At 41.2% G+C, this 20,937-nt stretch overlaps 1 protein-coding gene across 4 annotated transcripts in view; it reads right to left on the bottom strand.

Annotated features, from left to right (window-relative positions):
- LOC138819828 (erythroid differentiation-related factor 1) overlaps window positions 1-20,937 on the bottom strand; it is a 35,610-nt gene that overhangs the window by 4,648 nt on the left and 10,025 nt on the right. For all 4 annotated transcript variants that reach the window (XM_070011388.1, XM_070011389.1, XM_070011391.1 and 1 more), the window contains 16 exons: window positions 20,548-20,659; window positions 18,117-18,264; window positions 17,936-18,044; window positions 17,533-17,644; window positions 15,840-16,100; window positions 13,998-14,069; window positions 13,525-13,675; window positions 11,204-11,392; window positions 10,706-10,906; window positions 9,101-9,319; window positions 7,305-7,528; window positions 5,054-5,212; window positions 4,758-4,907; window positions 3,630-3,783; window positions 342-457; window positions 46-197 (listed from right to left, as the gene is read on the bottom strand). In XM_070011388.1, coding sequence (XP_069867489.1) covers window positions 46-197; window positions 342-457; window positions 3,630-3,783; window positions 4,758-4,907; window positions 5,054-5,212; window positions 7,305-7,528; window positions 9,101-9,319; window positions 10,706-10,906; window positions 11,204-11,392; window positions 13,525-13,675; window positions 13,998-14,069; window positions 15,840-16,100; window positions 17,533-17,644; window positions 17,936-18,044; window positions 18,117-18,264; window positions 20,548-20,659 — 2,529 coding nt within the window. The remainder of the gene's footprint in view (window positions 1-45; window positions 198-341; window positions 458-3,629; window positions 3,784-4,757; window positions 4,908-5,053; window positions 5,213-7,304; window positions 7,529-9,100; window positions 9,320-10,705; window positions 10,907-11,203; window positions 11,393-13,524; window positions 13,676-13,997; window positions 14,070-15,839; window positions 16,101-17,532; window positions 17,645-17,935; window positions 18,045-18,116; window positions 18,265-20,547; window positions 20,660-20,937) is intronic.

The following is a 20,937-nucleotide window of genomic DNA, read 5'->3' as shown; positions in this document are numbered from 1 at the left end:
TACTTAGTACTACAATTTCAAATTAAAGTAGTGACAATAACTTACCTTGCTTTCTTTTTAGTTGAGGACAGCAGTTTGATGGATTGAAGGAGAAGGAATGAAAGTCGAGATTCAAATATACTGAGGAGCTTTGTCACCTCCTCTCGATTAAGACCAGGAGAAGAATCAGCAGCTGGAGCAGTCCCTCCATCCTTAGGCTAAGAACAGCAGAGTGCAGAGTGTTACTGTGTGTGCGCGTGCATGCATGTGTGTGTGTGTGCTCCCATAAATATGTGCCATCATATCCCCTCCCTCCCTCCCTCCTTCCTGCCCTCCTCTCCTCTTACTCCTCACCCCCTCACCTGGTCAAACTCCTCCATGAGCTCCTTCTGGATGAGCTGGAATGCATGTTCAGTTCTCACCATGATATCAAGAGCTCCAGACAATGTTTTTAACTTCCCAACATTGCTATTTTGACCTGAAGTGTTAAATACAAGGGATCACGCCTTTACCTACAAATCTAGAAACTCAGATCAATGTTAAAGATTTTCAAGTACTAAAAGAATAGCTCATGGGAATCCCAACAAATCTGTATCAGCTTCAGTTGACTAATTTTCCCTTGAAAAACATTAACTTTCAAGTGTGTGAATGATAATGTGGCGGCAGGGGTAATAATGCTTCTCTGCTTCATTGCTTGGCTGCTCAGAACAGCAGCCAGGGAGTAGATACCCTGAGAGGAGTCTGACTTGAATTCACCTACTAACTGTTACCAGATGTGTGTGTTGGTCACACCACTTAGCACTTACTATTGGTTGTCCCACTGGAAAAGTACAGAATCTTTCCAGTTAAAGTAAGAAGCTGACTAGATGAACTGGCTTCATGTTAACCTCAGGCCTTCTGAATAAAACTTTTCTACCCCATGAGATGATACAAAGCACCTCTGCCCCAGTCCTTCTGGAGCTGACACTGGCGGTGGAGGACTGGTGTGCATTCTTCACCAGAGAGGCCTGGCCTTTGTTGGTGGCTTCCAGAGGGAGATTGCTAAGGCTCTGGAATGTGCTGTGTGATCAGAGTATCTTTGTTTATTTACCTGGGAGCCCTGGACACAGTGGATACTCTAGGAAATACTTTACTGTTGTGGTTCTCCAGAGGCTGAAGTCTAAGTGGGCCATGCAGTTGCTACCAAACTCCAATAAAAAACAAGACAGGGTGATCTTCCGGGCTGGTGGCTGCCGTGGGTGCCACTGTGTGCACTCAGTGCTGTTCCTCCTCTGAGAGGATAACAGCAGCTCCAGGCCTACAACTCTCCTGCACTCTGTTCCTGGAACCTTTTCCTGTAAGAAGCCACAACTAAGAGCAGCTTTCAGTGAATTCTGTGAATCCTAGGGAATTGTCAATCCAAGGAGGGTCTTAAGATCCTTCAAGCTTGCAGTTGGTATCAGAAGTAAGAGTAGCCTAGGGAACAATCCCCTGCCTTCCTCATTCACAGCACAACCTTAACTCTCAAAATAATGTGCTATCAGTGGGGTGCCAATGACCTGTAGCCCTAGCTACTCAGGAGGTTGAGATATGAGGATCGTGCCAGTCAAGGCAGGAAAGTCTGTGAGAATCTTATCTCCAATAAACCACCAGAAAACCAAAAGTGGCGGTGTGGCTTAAAGTGGCAGAGTTCTAGTCTTGAGCAAAAAAAATCAGTGTCAGTGCCCAGGCCCAGAGTTCAAGCCCCATGACTGACAAAAATAGCAACAATAATGTACTGTCTTTAAAATCAATGCCAAAGGTAGCAGTGCTCGGTAGAAAATGTAACTCAATACCTTACTCATGTATCTTTACAATAAAAAAAAATTTTTTAAATCAATTGGTAAGTAACTGGAGGTATGTGGCTCAAATAGTAGAGCATCAGCCATGAGCAATAGAGCTGAGTGAGAGCCCAAGACCAAGAGCTGAAGTCTCAGTACTACACAAAAATAAGTAAATACATAATTTAATGTAGTTGGGGGCCCTTGGAAGTCAAGCTGTTGATTATGTGCAGAATTATCATTGAGACAGGGACCCAACATTATGAAAACAAATGTGAGTCACTATGTACTAGAAAAAAAAACTGGGAGCCGAGCGCCGGTGGCTCACGCTTGTAATCCAGCTACTCAGGAAGCTGAGATCTGAGGATCGCAGTTCAAAGCCAGCCCGGGCAGAAAAGTCCATGAGACTCTCATCTCCAATAAACCACTAGAAAACCCGAAGTGGCGCTGTAGTTTAAGCGGTAGAGTGCTCGCTTTGAGCTGAAGAGCTGAGGGACAGCACCCAAGCCCAGAGTTCAAGCCCCATGACTGACAAAAAAAGAAAAAAAAAAAAGAAAAGAAAAAAGTACTGGGTAAAATAAGATGAAATGGATGGTTATAAACTACAATATTTATCGTCATAGCTTACAAACTACAATACTTACTGTTTTCCTAAAGTATTCATAATATTAAAATGTTCTCCCCCCCCCCCAAGTCCTGGGGCTTGAATTTAGGACCTGGGCACTGTCCCTGAATTTTTTTTCTCAAGGCTAGTATTCTACCACTTGAGCCACAGCTCCATTTCCTGCTCTTGGCCCAGGCTAGCTCTGAATTGCAATCTTCAGATCTCAGTCTCCTGAGAAGCTAGGATTACACATGAACCATCAGCACCCAGTATATGAAAATGTGTTTATTAACACTTATTCTGTTTTCTAATTAGAAAATACACAGTAATTTTCTTAAAATGATGAAAAAAGGCACTAACAAGGAAATGAATATTTCATCATCCATAAATAACTAGATATAATTTTAGTATGTGTATTTCTACGGTTTCTATGGTTAGCTAGAATTCAAACACATCAGAAGATTCCAAGATTTCCACTTCCTCCAGAGAGAGGCTACACATCTACCCTACATTGGCCAAAACATCAACAGAAATAACTTGAATAAAAAGCACTTCTAGGAACTACTATATTCCCATTTACAATGTCCAAATGGGCACACAGTCAAACAACCCTCCGGCCTCCCCGTCAGCAATGTACTCAGTCCACGTCCAGGGTTGCGATCAAGTATTGGAGTTCTCTGGATGTCAGAATACTTGCATAGATTTTAGATTTTATGGGTTGAACACCCTACTCAAAAACAAATTTACTACAAGAAAAACAGTAAACTGTCGTGCTTCTAATAATTGTTTCTTTATCATTCAAAAAATCCTTTTCCAAAGACAGCAATGCAGGAAGGGAGCCAGTGTGCAAGAGCTAGGAGAGGGGCCTAGGTCCTAAGTGTCAGAACACCACATGGCGCCTGCCCTGGAAGCAGGTGACAGACACAAGGAGACACTCTGTCACCCTTTCCTGGCTCCCACTCTGAGCTCGGTCAGTAGGACTGTATGGCAGTGTCTTCTCAGACTACAGCCAAAGCTGCTGTGGCTCCCTGTCCTGAGAGTCAGTGGGGACCACCACTCCATTACTGCTGCGTCTCTACCCCCAAGGTTTTCGTGCTGATTGAACCCTGCAAATGACTAAAATGATTCTTTAAGTTTAAAAAGCACTTCTAAAAACGTAGCACTTCTAAAAACTACCAAAGTCCTAATGGGGAAACTAAGGAGAAAACAGAATCATTTCTACCCCAGAGTGAAAACTCAAGACTTACTGGTCATCTGAAACTCTGCAAACGCCACCCTCTCCAGCTGCACTCTGAGCAGTTCACACGGGGCATCCCTGAGAAGCAGAAAAAGCTTTACTGCTTTGCTGTAATGCAGCTCTGCCAAGGCACGGTGCTGCTTCCTGAGATGTTCATCGCCAACCTAGAACCAAAAAGTAAAGACTTAAAAATCCTAAGGCTAGGATTTCATAATAACTAATAATGCTTTTTAGTTTTTGCTTTTTCTTCTACAAGTCTTATTGTTTCAGCTCTTACATTTAGTTTTTAATCCATTTTTTAGTTTTTTGGTTTATTTCCCCTTTTGCAATGCTGAGATGGACCCCCAGGGGCTGCAAAAATGAGTAGGTAAGCGCCTGGCCCCTGAGCCACACTCCAGCTTCAGTGTTAGGTTAACTTGGTCTGTGATGGGAGGCAGGAGCCCGCCTCTGCTCCCCTGTGTGCAGCTATCTACCCGTCCCAGCATTTGCTGAACTTCCTGGGAACCCCATGCATGCTTCTGCTGGAGGAAACAAATGTGAAGAGTGGCTGAGGGGCCTCCCGGACAAGGGGAAGTCTGGTTGAGCACCCTTCTCTGGCCAAGTGAAGACATCCTTCCCAGGAAAATGATGACCTCAAAGGACAACACTTCCAGGATAAAGGCAACCCAGAAGGAAATCAAACTCAAAGGATGGTAAGGTATCTTTGGTATTGGGCCAAGAAAGAGGGAAAACAACCAATCTGAAGCCATCATTGAGAAACCAAGCGCAAGTGCACAGTAAAAGCCAAGCACCTTTACACTGTACACATATTCCACCTATGCATGCTCCAGGGAGACTCTTAAAAGCTGCACAGACCTGCTCCTTACAAGACCTAACTACACGTAAACACACACACACACATACACATATATATATACATAATGCAACCAGGCAGATCTGTAATTTTCAAACTAAAACCCAATCAACTGCCATACGTTGAGAACAACGTATGGCACAAAGGAGAAAACTACCTACAAGATGTTCAATAGCTGATTTTAGCTAACTGGAACAGATGGCATTTAAACTGACATGGACATGTCGGGAAGTGTGCGTAACACTCAGACAATCTGGTCCTGACTCTGTCTGGGAATGGCTGTACCTGGTTCCTTAGACAGCTGTGGTACATGGAAGCCAGCCTGTGGTGGATGGTTGCAGCTCGATACTGACAGAGAGGCTGACGGGCAGACACGGAGTCAATGTCACAGTATTTCAAGGACTTCATCATAGCCTCACTGACTTCTTTCTCAATCTGTGTTTTATTCAAAGGGGAAGAAAGAAAATGACAAGCTCATAGTCTGACCATAAGAACTTTTACAATGTTAAACTTTCGCTGGTTAAAGACAATGAAACTTAAATATGGCAAAGGCTCATTTAGAATTCAGCAAATCCTGTCACCTGCTCCTGAGCTTTTCTGGACAATGGCGCATAATCTTGCTGCAGAGTGGCCATGGTGAAGTATGTAGTAGATAACTCCCAGTTCACAGAATCCCAAACAGCTGGGTGTGTGTCTCGTGTTCCCAAAGACCTCAGAGCTTTCAAATAGTAATCAACAGCCTGCCATGGAAGAAAAGGTGTAAATCTGTAACTCAATGCCACATTAAATCAATTCATACCTCAAACACCACCCAGGTATCAATTTAATTTTAAGAGAATTTATAAAAGTTAATACAATGAGGGGCTGGGAAGGTAGCTCAGTGGTAGGGCGCTTGCCTTGCATGCATGAGGCCCTGGGTTCAATTCCTCAGCACCACATAAGCAGAAAAAAAAAAGCTGGAAGTGGCATTGTGGCTCAAGTGATAGAGCGCTAACCTTGAGCTGAAGAGCTGAGGGACAGCGCTCAGGCTCAGAGTTCAGGCCCACGACCGGACCCCCCCCCCCCAAAAAAAAAGTTAATACAATGAATGAGGGCAGGAAATCAATATTTTAATCAAAGAAGTTATCAGAGGCTGGAAGTGTAGCTCAACTGACAGAATTCTAATGCAATGAACAAAGGCATGAGGTAACAAGTTCAAGTTCCAGCCACCTACCAAAAAAGAAAAAAAAAATAGAAAAAAAAGAAAAAGGGAAAGAAGAGAAAGCTATCCAAACTAGACCAACTAGCACTGTCTCTGTGAGTCTATCCATGGTGTTACGTTTTGACTTAGGTTAGCACATGAGAACACGAAAAAATATTTTACATGTTACAGTCTATTTAACTAGTAAACTAAAAAAAATTTTTTCCCGAGACTATTTAACTGCAAAAAGTGAGCCTCTTCACTCTGTGCCATTGTTATCTTCATGTACAGGGCACTCTGTACACAAACACCACCACAATGCGCATCACTGCCCAGGGGGGCTCTGCACTCCTGAAGTGTGCTTATTCTTTCCCCTAAGTATACATAAAGCTTGAAAACAAAAACAAGTAAGTCACTTTTACTATCAAGTTTGTGGTGCATGAACATTCTCCGTAAATATCACTTGAATAGTGAAAATATTAAGTGCTCATTTTTTGTACTTTCACTGACAAATGGATGTTACCATTTGGCAAAAAACCAAGTAGTAATGAGTAAGAGAAACTTGAATTTTAAACTGATTGTTAAGAAATAGGATAAATATGTCAATGTAGATTATTTGCAACTATAAAAATAAGGAAAACTGCTGGAATTGTTTTGGGAAGGGAGAGAGAAGGAGATAGAGGGAGACTGGAATACACTGTAAACATATGTAGAAATGTATCAATGAAATCCCACTTATAACTAATGCAAGCTAGCAAAAATCCTTTTAAAAAGTACTTAAAATTAAAAAATAAAAATAAAGTTGAAATTCTGAGGGTTTTTTTGTGTGTGTGCTGGTCCTGGGGCTTGAACTCAGGGCCTGGGTACTGTCCCTAAGCTTTTATGCTCAAGGCTAGTGTTCTACCACTTGAGACACCGCTCCACTTCTGGCTTTTTGGGTGGTTAACTAGAGGTAAGAGTTTCATGGAACTTTCTTGCCTGGGCTGGTTTCGAACTGTGACCCTCAGATTCAGCTTCCTAAGAAGCAGGGTCACAGGTGTGAGCCACTGGTGCCCAGCTTTGAGGTTTGTTTTTCAAAAATAAACACATTAACCATTTATTCTTCTCACACGTATGACGTTTCTTCAAAGTGATTTGTCTTTTTTCTGCTGTAGTGCCTTATTTTCATTGGTTCTTCGTTCTCCCTTACATCAAAGATGTGCTGACCTCTGCCCTGGCCCATTCGCTATAAGAGCTTTTTCTAGAATGCCGTTGGCTTTCATTTTACCTTCTGTCACATATTTCTGCTCGCTCCTCTCTCCCTGATCTCCCTGGCTGCCACGCAGAGCACAGACCTTCCACAGTCCAGAGCCCAGGTGCTCCTACTTGTGGTCTTTCTGGTGTTTTCGGTTTCTACTCCTTCTGGTCAATCATTAATCCAGTGGACATGCACTCCAGTTGTACCAATACAATTTATGGAATCATCTTTTTGCCAAATGATTCAGTATGCCATTCTCAATACCAGTTTCTTGCTATACCTAAGCCAGTTTCTAAGTGTGGTAACGACCTGCCTGGTCCTGTGGACTGTACAGCATTTTGTAGAACAGTGGCCAAACAGAAACACATGACAGGAGAACGGGTGAGGCAGCCTGACCTAGGAGCAAATGTGTTACCTTGTTGTAATACAAGCCCTCTTCTGGAGAAAATTCACGTTTGAGTTCATCCCCCGCGCCACAGTGTGCCTGTGCACAAATTCGCATGAGTCTTCCCGTGTTACACAACAGAAGGGCAGCATTTGTGGCATCATCAATCGACTCAAAGTTGTGAATTCCCTTTTCAAAACAAGAAAAGCTTTTTTTCCACAACTGTTGCTCTGCAGCAGACACAGATTTGCTCACTTCACAAAGAAAGAAAGAAAACAGTTGCATAAGCAGACATCAGCGTGAACACCACTGTCTCAATGCAACAATGAGAGGCGCACAGGTGATGGGAGCCTGGGGGAGGATCAGCCTCCTGAGGTGAACTGCAGCATGCTACCCTCAACACCAGCTACTCTGGGAAGCGTCCTCTCATTCATTAGCTGAACTTGACTGCATTTGGGGTGAGCGAGGTCTTTAAAAAAGAATCAGGATTCAAGGTCATTAAAAGTGACCCCTATCCAATAGGACCAGTGTGCCTATAGAAGGCAGAATGACACAAGGGGAGAGAAAGGGCCATACAGACTCAGGAAAAGAGTGGCTGTCTGCAAATCAAGGAAAAGGCCCAAGGCATGCAGTCTCACTTGACTCTGTATCTTTCAGCTTTTACAACTATGAGACAAGCACTTCAAGTGACCCATCATTGTATTTTATTACAGTAGCCCGAGTAGACTAATGCAACATAATCATCTCACCCCCACTTCAACAGTGAGGTTAAACCATGCAGGTAAAGACATTGGAACCAAAGCACTACTCTGTAAAGATTCAAAAGCTGTGGTCCCATAGGTTTAGGAGGCTACAGTCCTGTGTTTTACTCAGTTCTCCTGGGCATTTTTTTTTCCTTGCCAGTCCTGGGGCTTGAACTCTGGGCCTGGGCACTGTCCCTGGGGTCCTTTTTGCTCAAGGACAGCATTCCACCACTTGAACTACAGCACCACTTCTGGCCTTTTCTGTGATTAATTGGAGATGAGTCTCACAGACTTTCCTGCCCAGGCTGGCTTTGAACCGGGATCCTCTAATCTCAGCCTCCTGAGTAGCTAGGACTATAGGCGTGAGCCACCGGCGCCCGGCTTCTCCTGGGCTCTTGACTGTCACTTCTCATGCCTCTTTGCGGACCTCCTCCTCTGAATGTCCCTCAAACACACAGGGTCTCCCACCAGCAAGACCTTTCAGGGGCACTCCTTGTACCCCAAGGGCGGAGCAGTGTTTGCAGCTTGGCAGGCATGTGTTCAACTTACCGTTGCCCTCAGTTCCAGTACAGCTCCCTCCCTCCTCACAGTGCCCAGCCTTTACCTTTTCATTCGCTCTCCCAGCTTTAGCTACCACCCCTATGGGAAAGGTTCTTAGCCCTAATAGCTCTAAGCACAGTTCCTATCAACTACTAAACCAGCCCTTTCACATACCTCTCAAACCCAACAAGGTCCATCTGACCCACTCCCCCACCCTGCCCGGTGACCCAGGTCAGCATGCACTGGACTCTCCTTCCCAGGCCCTTCTTGTAGTGCCCTCTCAGTCTCCAGCTCTCCTTCCCTTCAATTTCCTGCTGAGATCCTACACACCACACACCTGTTATATATTGAACAGAGAGTCTGAAACATGGCTAGCTGCCCAAGTTCCTTCTGTATTGGCCAGCTAATGTAATGTACAAAGGTGGGCATGGAAGACATCTTTTAATAACATACAATTGAATGCCACAGGTCTTTGGTTGACTCATGAAGAGTCAGTATGACTTCCTAATAAAATTTAATAGAAAGAATAATTGAGACACTTACCCATTCTCTCACTCTGTACTGCAGCAGCTTGATTCATATAAAACACACCAATTTCATTTCTAATGTTACCCATTCTCTTCAATACTTGTACATAGTGCTCTGGATTCTGGCTTTTTAAGTCACTAAATTGCAAGATTTCATTAGCAGCCTCATAGCATTTACAGCTAACTGAGAGTTGACTTTCCAAATCTGTAGACAAGTCAGTTGCCCACGCAAATCCTTAAAAAAGAAACAACAGTCATAAGAACTTTTTTAGTATCTAAGTAAGCCTGATACTTTACAAAATACAACATGCAATACAACAAAATTTATTTTATAATAAAGATGTCTTTGTTGATAAAACTGTTTTCTTGAAATATTAATGGATAGTACTTTCTTGTTGTATAATTACAAAATATTTTTCATTACCCAGATTTTCTGAGTGTACAGGTATTTAGATCAGTAAGGACGTTTTTTAAAATTAACATAAGTCGCTCTCAGAATTAAGTGCCAATGTTAAGTATGACCCACTAAAGACGCTGCTAGCTAAGTCCTCAACAATTTATAAATGCCACCTAGTGAAATGCACCAACTTCAGATCGAACATTCAAGGAGAGGAAGGCACTCCTGCTGCAACCCTCCAATCTGTAAGAAAATGTCAGCTTAACAACAGACTATATTTTATTTTTATTTTTTTGTTGGTCATGAGGCTTGAACTCTGGGGCCTAGGTGCTATCCCTGAGCTCTTCTGCTCAAGGCTAGCGCTCTACCACTTGAACCCCAGCGCCACTCCAGTTTTCTGCTGGTTAATTGGAGAAAAGACTCTCACAGACTTTCCTGCCCAGGCTGGCTTTGAACCACGATCTTCAGATCTCAGCCTCCTGAGTAGCTAGGATTACAGGCATGAGCCACCAGCACCCAGCTACAACAGACTATTGACGGGTGGTATACACACACCAAGGATTTTCCCAATGTGTCTATTAAAATGAAAAGACTATTTGAGAGAAAGAAAAGGTAGAGCAAAGGTATTAGGGAATAATAATTGACCTCTTCCCCCAGTGTACTACTCTAGTTTTTAACTGTCCAAAGCTTTACTGGAGGTGAATGCCAACAATTCCCCACATATTTGGAAAGCACATTCTGAAGACTGATACTTTATCTCATGTTACCAGACTGCAGTGTGCTTATGTAACTGTACTGAGCTGAGGCTGCCATTCCTGTGATTAAGTTACCTGCTTCTCAGCATTAAAGCAGAATGATCCAAGACAGCTGGCTGGAACTGGCTTAATCTTAGCCCCCTGGGTTTATACTGAGGGTAATTAATCCACTTTCACCAAGTAATTATCCCTTTTCAAAAGGAAACCTATGGTTTGGTTGGCTAACTAGAGGTACTACCTGACATCACTTCATGAAGAGTATATAAAGGCAACAACTGGGTCACACTCTTAGTTAGCTACACTTAGTAACTGTATTTAATAAAAACACAGGATCATGCTCAACTTAAAATGAAGAAATGAAACAAAACATCAAGTATCAAAAGACTAACATCTCTGCAACTTCTCATACTCAAATAAGCATGGGATGGGCAGGTAACTCAGCTGTGAGTCAAATGAGGAGTCTGCATACCTTGACAACTGGACTCCCTGTGCAGACTATGCAGGATCTCCTGATCCTCTTTAGTTTGGTAATTGAATTCTTCCAGGTGTGCTGCTCTATTATTTGCATTCTGGGCCAGCATGAGTTGGATATCACCACAGAGTGTCAAATACTGAGACAGGAATAGCAGCACTTCAGAAAGCATATTAGTGCAGAGACAGCAGTAAGTATCTATGTAAAAATGGAGAAAAGCCACAAGCACATTAAAACTGAACACGGTAAATATGAAGACAAGGTGAATATGAAATATAAAGACCCGCTGAAAACTGCACCAACACATCTACTCCATCTCATGTGCATTAGGGCACATGGCTTAATGTACTTCACAAGACAGACAGGTTAAACCACTGTGAGAAGGAAAGAAAATGCCAGGTAACATATACAAGACTTAAAGTCAGTTGTACAAGAGGAAAGCCCTGTGGCTCTCATGTCTCTTCCTCCAAGCCAATATTCACTGCAATGGCTTACCATGGCTCTGCAACGCCAGCTTGATGTATCGCAGTGCTCTACCATACTTCTGGAGACTCATGGCAGCGTCAGACAGGATGTAATAGGCTTTAGATGACTTGAGAATCAGCTGAAGCTTCATTTTATGTTGCCAAGAACCAGGTATCATTCCAGATTGACTGGAACAATTACCCTTCTGAAGAGAGCCCACTGTGACATAGGAAGGAAAAGACAGCATCTGTTTAAATCTAAGTGTTAACAAAATATTACTTCATCTTCTTTTAAGGGACTTTGCATTTGTTTGGCTTGTTTGTAGGCTGGCACGCTACCACCTCAGCCATGCCTCCAGCCAAGCTCTTTTTCTTTTCACTTTTTCTAGTTAATTAGGAAATAGTCTTGCAGACTTTTCTGCCCAGGCTTCAAATCAAGCTCCTCAGATTTCAACATCCTGAGTAACTAGGATTACAGGTATGAACCTCTGGCACAAGCCTCTATTGTATATTTCTTGATAGAATCATTCCAGGCTCAGGCGTTACGGCCAAACTTGATCTAGTAAACACCATGCTTTCTTTCCTGACTTAAGACAGACTAAAACACTCATGTAAACAGACTATTTATTGCTTGGGAGTTCCAAGGCTTTCCATTTCTCTGTAGTCCACAACTCTAACTTCCTTCTAGGGTTACTGGCATAGTTCAATTCATCTGTGCCTCCTTTTTCCAGTTTTCAAGTCAACCCACCAAGAAGTGTGCATCCCCCAACCAGTCTTAACCTTGGTCAACCTAACCTCAGACAATGAAACAGCTTCTAACCAGTTGTTGAATATATGCATCTATATGCATCTTTCTAAGCTATGTGTTTTCACTCTTTCTACTATTCAACCCCTACTGCTGATCAGCCAAAGGCAAATTTTCACATGTTTCCTATAAAGATGACTGCTTTCTCCTACCTCATAGTCACTTATCATTTTCCCTACCAGGAACACTTTCCTCCAAGTCCAACCAAGTCCAACCTACCCCTCTTCATTCCAACCACGGACACAAGGACAGGAAGAACCTTGATATATGCCACACCAATAGAGAAAAATGCTGTGGAACAAAGAACATTTCCGGCCTTAAGATGTCCATTTTTGTTTTTGTTTCTGAAGCAGGGTTACTTATTTGGCCTCAGCTGGCTTTGAACTCTCCTTTCTCCTGACTCAGCCCCCTGAATGCTGAGAATATAGGGATGTTCCACCATGCCTATCAATTTCTCATTTTTTTGATCAACTAGACCCATATTCTTTCAAACAACAAACAAAACTCTTAGGCACTATGATGATTTATAATTTGTGCATGTATTTCTTTTTCCTATGCTGCTGTAAGTGTGTGGGGCATTATGAAAAAAGTCAAAGATGAGTAGGATGAAGGTCTTGCCTGCAAGTGTACACATGTGTTTGGAACGGTTTCATAAGTGACCAGAACATAAGGCTAGCTTCAGAATGTGCTCATAGCACTGGGAATGAAATTCAGTAATTCTGACCAGGTATAAAGGTGATTGTGAGAATATGAACTTGAACAGGATTTTCAATAAAGGAGAGGAGAGACACAAAATCCTGGTGTGGTTCATCTCACTGCGTGTGAAGACTGGCAGGCAAACAGCAATACCTAAGTGCGGGGATATAAACCTGCACCTGCACCGCACAAAAAGAAAAGTCCAGGGAGCACTTGGTGTTAAAACACACAGACTTTCAAAACATTAAAAACTGAACTGATTAAAAGAGGAAAGGGGACCCACTAGATTACTGAGATGTCACACTTGTAGCTGTTTAACTGTGAGGTAACAAGAGCCCACACTTCTTGTGGTATTTCTTAAGTTCTTAACACTTTGCCTAAATTAACCATTTGTATGTTTGAACAGCATTTTAAGGTAGTTACTTAACTGCCTCCAGTTTGAGAGGAAAAAGGCAGTGCAACAAAGAGCTTGAGCCTTGCCCTAGCAAAGACAAGGACTGAAGCTGTCGGCCTGGTTCCAAATTCTATGCTCTCAAGTCCTCTCCACATTCACCAACACAACAACCTTTCAGCACTCTACCAGGCTGAAGGCATTTGTTTCTTACAGTGGGAAGTAGAAAGAAACACGAAGGTTCCTTATGTTATTAGATAAATCTATTGAAGATCCAAATTATCCCATTTTGATTTATTTTCCAAATGAAAAACTATGTCACTCTACTTCTTGTTCACATGGTATCTTTTATTTCCTCCCAATTCTTTGCAATGAATGCCTTGACATAAGTCTGCTTGTTGATAAATGGGTCCGTACATGATTCTATTGAAGGCCTTATTTGCACATCAATTCAACTTACTTTTGTCTAAAAACAAGGCCATCTGCTTCTCTAACCCCTCAGGGCCTCCTCTTGCAGATTCATCCTCATATTTTAAGGGGATTGGGGTGCTGGGGTCAGCCGCAGGAAGGTCACTTTCTTTTTTGATGCTGCTATCTACAGATTTTAAACCCTTTTAAAAAATTTAAAAAATGAAAAATTATTACCACTTGCTTAAACATTTACTACATATTTTTATATCCTTTTAGAAAGGGGAAAACACTCATTATGCATTTCTACGAGTCAAATGAAACTACATAAAAGGCAAAAATCTCTAAAAATTTACAAATAATCTTAAAGATTTGAGTAAAAATGATCTGGTCACAGGCTTAAAGAAAAAAAAAAATCACAGCAAAACAGCATTCAGATTAACATTGAGACACCAACAAATGAGTGCTACTTGTAGATCAAGTACAAATTTGACTGAACAGATAAAGACTAAACTTAACACTTACCTCCAGAACATAACTAAGGACAAGTCTACAGCGTTCTTCTGTGTCATGGCAAACTGGAAACGCACAACTGGGCTTCAGAAACAAACAGTTACAAGTATTAACATGCTATCAATCCAACAAATCTCATGGCTCACCTCACTTGGTGATTACTAAAACACGCTGAACCAGTAACTTAAAAATGCACTTCTGCTCTTAGCTTGGTGAAGTTATCTCATCTGAAGGCTACTATATATATATATATTTTTTTTTTTTTTTTTTGGGGGTCCGGTTGTGGGGCCTGAACTCTGGGCCTGGGCGCTGTCCCTCAGCTCTTCAGCTCAAGGCTAGCGCTCTACCACTTGAGCCACAGCACCACTTCCAGCTTTTTTCTTCTTGCTTATGTGGTGCTGAGGAATCAAACCCAGGGCCTCATGCATGCAAGGCAAGCGCTCTACCACTGAGCCACCTTCCCAGCCAGACTACTGTATTTTTTTTACAAGTTGTTAAATATCAACAAAAATCTTAAGATCTCCCAGTAGGTATTGCCTTAAAAGTACTTAATATTCTGAAAATAATTCTATGAAGGAAAGGCAAGCACAAGAGTAGTTTTAGATAAATGCATACTAAATCTAGTAGATCAACAACTCCTAATTAGTATGCGTACCTAAGGGCACACAGTGAACAATACTGTCAATTTAGTAGTAGGTTAACAAGTACCAACCATCACCCAAAGTCTTATTGTGTAATACATTTGCTTAATTAAGAAGCAAGGCCAATTAACAGCCTCAACTACTACTAAGTGACATTATATATGTAAGGGCCCCTGGGAAACATTTTATACAGTTGATTCTGGGAGGCTGGAATTACTACCAGTCTTTCACAAAGAAGCCTATTCAAATGGCTGAGGAATTTGTGGGCGGACAAAGTGAGTAAACAGAGAAGTGGGGACCCTGGTGTCCACACTCACTACCTCACTTTCATATGAGACAGACAAGCAGAGCTAGCTAGGACATGTTTCTATGAATGTCATGAGCACATTGTTTATGTGTCTCAGATATCACACAAAGGGCTGTCTTTGCAGAACAGTGGTATTGACAGACCACAACATCTTTAATCATCATCTATTTGTCCTGTTAAGTCCAGGGTCTTGTATTGTAATGCAATTTCCCAAATACACATGTTAGCAATCAGTAACAACTACTACAAAAAACTTCTAGTACACTGTGTGTTCTAGATATAGGAAGTAGAGTTTACACTCTAGCCAAGGAAGACAAACACACAAACAATGAGAATATCAGGGTCAAACAGCTCTGAGAAAAAGGTAACAACAGAGTGTGCTTTGGTTAGAGTGGCCAGCAAATGTTTCCCTGAGCAGACATTTTAGCCATGATGTTAGGCCTAGAAAAAGGCAGCCGTGAACAAATTAGGAGAGGTATGCTCCCAACAGAATCAAGAGTAAATGTTGTTGGAACAAAAAAGCCAATGTGACTGTGGTTTTAAAAAAAAAAAAAGAGAGAGAAAGTTAAGGAAAAGAGCAGAAAGATAGGTAATATTTTAGGGTAACACTTGGATACAAGTTTTCACCTGTTAAATTCAGACCCTGTTATGGCCTCATGTTAGTCACTGGAAAGGACTACTGACACAAACTTGAATAACGTGGACAGGATAACACATGACAATTCTATTCCACTGTGGAGTGAATTTTAAAACCAGGCTTTAGAATTCAGAATACTAACAATGATCAGACCCTGAACCACAAAAGTCTTACTGAAGTAATGCCATGCTTTGAGCATTACTGCATTCACACAGCAATTGTCTTGTTTTCCACTGATAAAACCTTAATGCAAATTCTAACATGCTCACTCTGATCTGATGAATGGACTTGTACTTTTCTGGTACTGACAATTCTCCAACCGACTTAATTATTGCCACTGCTTTGTTATCATCTGGTGGATCAGAGCTGGTACTGTAGGATCCATTTTCATCACTGTCGGGCAACTCCTCCTCCTCTTCACTGTAGCTTTCATCAGAATTCTCATTTAAAGGAGATTCTGAGCTTTCTTCCTTTTTAGGTTCATCCAGTTGAAAAAGCTCTGAAAGCATGTAATTGGCTGAAGCAATAATCTTATAGAAAGAAAAAAAAGTAAATGATTGCAATCAAAACTGTCTCCTCACCCAAAGAGGAATGACACCATACTAAGTTTTAGGACAAGGTTTGAAACAGGCTGTTTTTACTACAGATTTTAATATACACTGAATGTTCTCAACTCAAAGTTACAAACCACCTGGGGAGGCTCTGTGAAATCCTCCCGGGTTGGACAGTTTTCTTATTTCAGAAATTTTTCACCCTAAGCATACCTTCTGAAAAAAGGTAGATATTGTATTTCACTGTATGTGTTTACTATGTAACTAACATAAAATCTACAATTCTAGGAGGAAACAAGTCACTAGATTTGAAGTTCTACCCTGATAGTTTAAAATCAATCATTTTTTTAATTCTAAATTTACCTTCTTCAACTTGTAAATTCTCAGCCTGACACTCACCAATTAGAATTCAGATTTCTAACTTTCACATCATCCATTCAACTACCACTAAATATCCACCTCTAAGAACAATTAAGATATTTAAGTCAGAAATGGATCTTTCTTACCTATTTTTTTCCCTCCTCTGGTTAGGAATCAACCCAGGGTGTCATTCATGCACACAGACAAGTGTTCTGCCCTATGAGCTAACCCCCAATCTTCTCCAGAATAACCTTTATCTCCAAACAAGATGCAGCTACAATTAAAATTAATTTGGACCTTTTTGTGTGTTAGTCCTAGAGCTTGAACTTAAGGCGTGGGAGCTTTCCCTTAGCTTTTGTGTATAAAGCTAGCTAGCACTTTACCAGTTGAACCAGAGCTCCACTTCCAGATTTTTGGTTGTTAACTGGAGAATCTCACGAACTTTCTTGCCTGGGCTGGCTTTGACCTATGATCCTCAGACCTCAACCTCCTGAGGAGCTAGGGTTAGTTATGAGCTACTGCATACTCAAATCCTCTCTGATTTAGGTAGGCAAAAATTAGTCATATAATGAAAAACAGAGTTGTCAAATTCAGGCAACTGAGGGCACAAGTGGTAAGACTATAGCAAGCATGCCTAAGAGGGTGCTTGACAACATGCTTGAATGTACTGACATGTGGGAAGTGAACCTTACAATGAGAGCCTGGTCTGCCTGTGTAAAGAGCTTTTAAAAGATGTAAGTTTTCATCTTCTATAACTGATAAAACAAAAACATTACTGAAAGCATTACATGAATCCTAAATTAATAAAACTAAGTTCTGTTCTAGACATATGTGAGCCACATACAAAACTCTTCTATATGTAACACATGCAGTTTCTGTATCTCCTAAAATTCAGCATGTACTTCATACGGACAGCACAGTTCAGAGCAGTCAGTGCTCAGCAGCCCCCATGCTGAGTAGGGCAGGTAGGGAACTTTATGTCCAGGCCACAGTTCTCTATCAGAGTACAAGGTCTGTGTTAGAGAACATTGTAAATAAATGTTGACCTTACCTGAGGATGTCTGCTTTTGTCCAGCAACTTAACACAATTGAGCAGCAACGTTCTGATGGTACCATAGTGCTTCTTGTTTTGATTTTTCTTCATCATCATGTTACAAGCAACCCTGAAAGGAATGTTTGTATCACATTTACTCCCCATTCATCATTCTCTGCATGACTCAGGCTAGACACCCTTTATCTTTTCAATAGTACAGAGCTATAAGAAAAACTAGATATTGTATTTTTACCCACTCAAAGCTTATAAAAATTACATTTGGTACAATGTTAGGTCAGTCAGTGTGTCTCCCGGTCCCTCCCTTTCCATACCATCCTCTATTTCATTACGAAAGTATTCAAAGTATTTTAAGGCCTTGGCTCGGATATGAGGCTACATCCTCACTCCTGAAGGTACTCACTTATACAGGAGAACAGCCACCGGCATGGTGAAAGGGTTCTGGTATTTGTCTTCGGTCTCTTCACAGAGAGTGGTGAGGTCATACAGCTTTACTATGTCACTGCCACTTGCTGAGAAGAGAAAAATCTCATTTTACAGCTGTCAACCCAAATCAACTACTGTCCATTGAAGCATCAGCTTACCTTTGAAGAGCCAATACGTATGTCCTTCTTTGGTACAGTTAGATTTCAGAAATGACAAAATATTCTGTGCAATGTCTTTTATGACTTTAGTAGAAAAATTCGAGTTTTCCAAATTGGGAATTTCTTCTGTCTTTATCATTTCGTATTTCTACAAAAAAAATTTTGAACAGAGAATACATAATACACTGGTTAAATATAGTATCAACAGTAAATTTATAAGATTTCACTTTAACATAGTTACCAGAAAATTAGCCCCATCTTCTAACAGCTGTACCTGCAGAAGACTCACTGGACATTTTTATGATTTGCCCATGTGACCAAATCCCGTTTACCTTCCCTGCCTAAACCAATTCAATGTACCTACTTCCTGAAAATATAGATCTAAGATCCCACTGATCCTAGAACACTGGGAGCTCAAGCAAGTGTATTGTATAAGCCTTAGGTGACTGTGGATGTACACACTTATACTCTCAGTTACTCAGGAGGTGAGGGCAAGAAAATCAGGAGTTAAGAGGCCTATATAGGCAGTTGGCAAGACCCTATGCCTCAACAACATAAAAAAGAAGGCTGGGTGTAACTCAAGACCGCAGGGTCAATAGCCAGTAACATGCAGACACAAGAGCGCACACATGCGAACCTCTCCCAATGTGATTTTGATGTACAACCCAGATTAAGCACTAAGTTAATATGATAGTTAAAACCTGGCCTCTGCTAAACATGGAGTCAAATACTGCACCACCATATATCAGCAATCTGACCCCAGGAAACTCCTTTCTCAACAGTATACAAGGTAGCTAAGATCGTAGAACAAAATAAGCAAGCAGCCAGTGTAGGCTATCATTACCAGTGTCAAGTTGTATTACTTCCTCTCAAGTATGGGTACACTATTATACCATTACTTACAAACTAGAGTAGAATTTTTTTTTTTTTTTTTTTTTTTGGTGACACTCTAAGGCTTCAGCTCAGGGACTAAGTGCTGTCCCTAACCTTTTTTTTTTATTCTTCTTCTCACTGCTAGAGCTCTACCACTTAAGCCACAGCTCCACTTGCAGCTTTTTTGGTGGTTAACTGGAGAGAGTCTCACAGGCCTGCTTGCCTGGGCTAGCTTCAAATCATGACCCTCACATCTCAGTCTCCTGAGTAGCTAGAATATTCAGCATGTAGTGCCCTCCCCCGTCCTTTCTTTTGTCTTCAAGTCCTTCCTGCCTGTTCTCTATGCTACCCACATTTGGTAATCCAATACAACCAATTTTACCCCTAAGGGACAATTTTCACTGATACATTATCAATAGAACCAAAACCAAACTCCTGAAAGCTCAGGATTCAAGTTTCTTCTTATCTGGCCATGAACTGTCCTAAATCCTGTGTTCCCTACGTGGTTTCTTATAAATGCCTTCATTTTAAATCTTTATAAATCCAGCTCCTATCTTTTTGAGACACAAGTTATTATGGAACACACCGTTAGTAAGCCACTTGATCTCACCTTTCTGATTATCCAGACTTGTGCATGCATTCCACTCCCCTCTTCTTCTCTTACCATCTCCTCGTTCTCTATACTGTGACTTCCCACCAAATAACATCTGAGTAGTGGCTGACTTACTCTCTTTCCTCCAATATTTTTTAAATGTTAATTTGGCAGTACTGGGGTTTTGAACTCAAGGTTTTGAACTTGAGCTACAATCCCAAATTCTTTTTGCTTTTTCAGTTAGGCACTTTACCTAGCCAGGCCTTCCAAATAGTTGGGATTACATCCTGAGCTACTGAGCACAGTGCCCCCACCCCTACCCTCAATTCTTGCAGGGATAAAAAGCTCCTAAACAGAGTGTGCTCAAATCAGTAAGAATCTGCTATTCAAGCTACCACTGTGGTCTTTTTCCTAAAGGTCTGAATACACTAAAAGAAATGTGTATAATCACATCTGCTGTTTGAGATACATTCAGCTAATTACTATGTGTTCTTGGCATTAACATTACAGTTTGGGTACTAGGGTTTGAATTCAGAATCTCACATTCTTGCTCATTTTTTGTTCACAGCCAGCGGTTCTACCAACCACATGAGATAAACCTCCAGTCTTGCTTTATTTATTTATTTTTCTGTTTAATTGGATATAGTGTTCTTGGATTTTTCTAGCTCTGAACTGTGATTTTCAGATCTCAGCCTAGGGTAGCTAAGATTACAGGCATGAGTCAGAACACCAGGCAACATTGCAATTCTGTAGTTCTAAATGTCACTGTATTTTTGACTGTCCCACAAATTACCACTATACCCATATTTTTGCTATTATCAACTTAAATGTGGAAACATTCAAATTTCGATGCCTTCACAGCTATCTTCTCTAATAAAAACACACCTTAGTGTTTAAGGACCTTAGAAACTGGGATGAGAAAGCTCTGCTTTGAGAAATCATTGGAGAAGCTGCATTCCATCTTACCTGTACAATTCCATTTACATGAAAACACATCACAAGCTCTGGTACATTGCATATCAAGTTGTCCAACCAATAGTCAATTCCAGTTAGCACATTAATTGGTTTGTTGTTATCCCTAAAAATATATATTTCTAGTGTTACTTGGTTTATTTAAGATGTTCTGTAACGAATCATATGACACGTATTTCCCCACTGAACTGTCTTATTCTATTCTCCGTCAATGGAAACTTCCATATATACTTTGTCTGATGAAGAAAGCACTCGTAGCTCAATGGTATGTTTGCATTTCTAACTGTATTGGTAAGCTTTCAGAGTAAATAAAGGGAAACATGATGGATGACTGAGCCTACCACATGCTCCTCACTCAACTCCACGAAATACTGATCACCACTC

Source organism: Dipodomys merriami, unplaced genomic scaffold, assembly GCF_024711535.1.
Source record: "Dipodomys merriami isolate MVZ:Mamm:240054 unplaced genomic scaffold, mDipMer1.0.p SCAF_82, whole genome shotgun sequence".
NCBI classification, from domain to species: Eukaryota; Metazoa; Chordata; class Mammalia; order Rodentia; family Heteromyidae; genus Dipodomys; species Dipodomys merriami.
The sequence above is the reverse complement of the archived record's forward strand: the minus strand, read 5'-3'. Positions and strand labels throughout refer to the sequence as shown.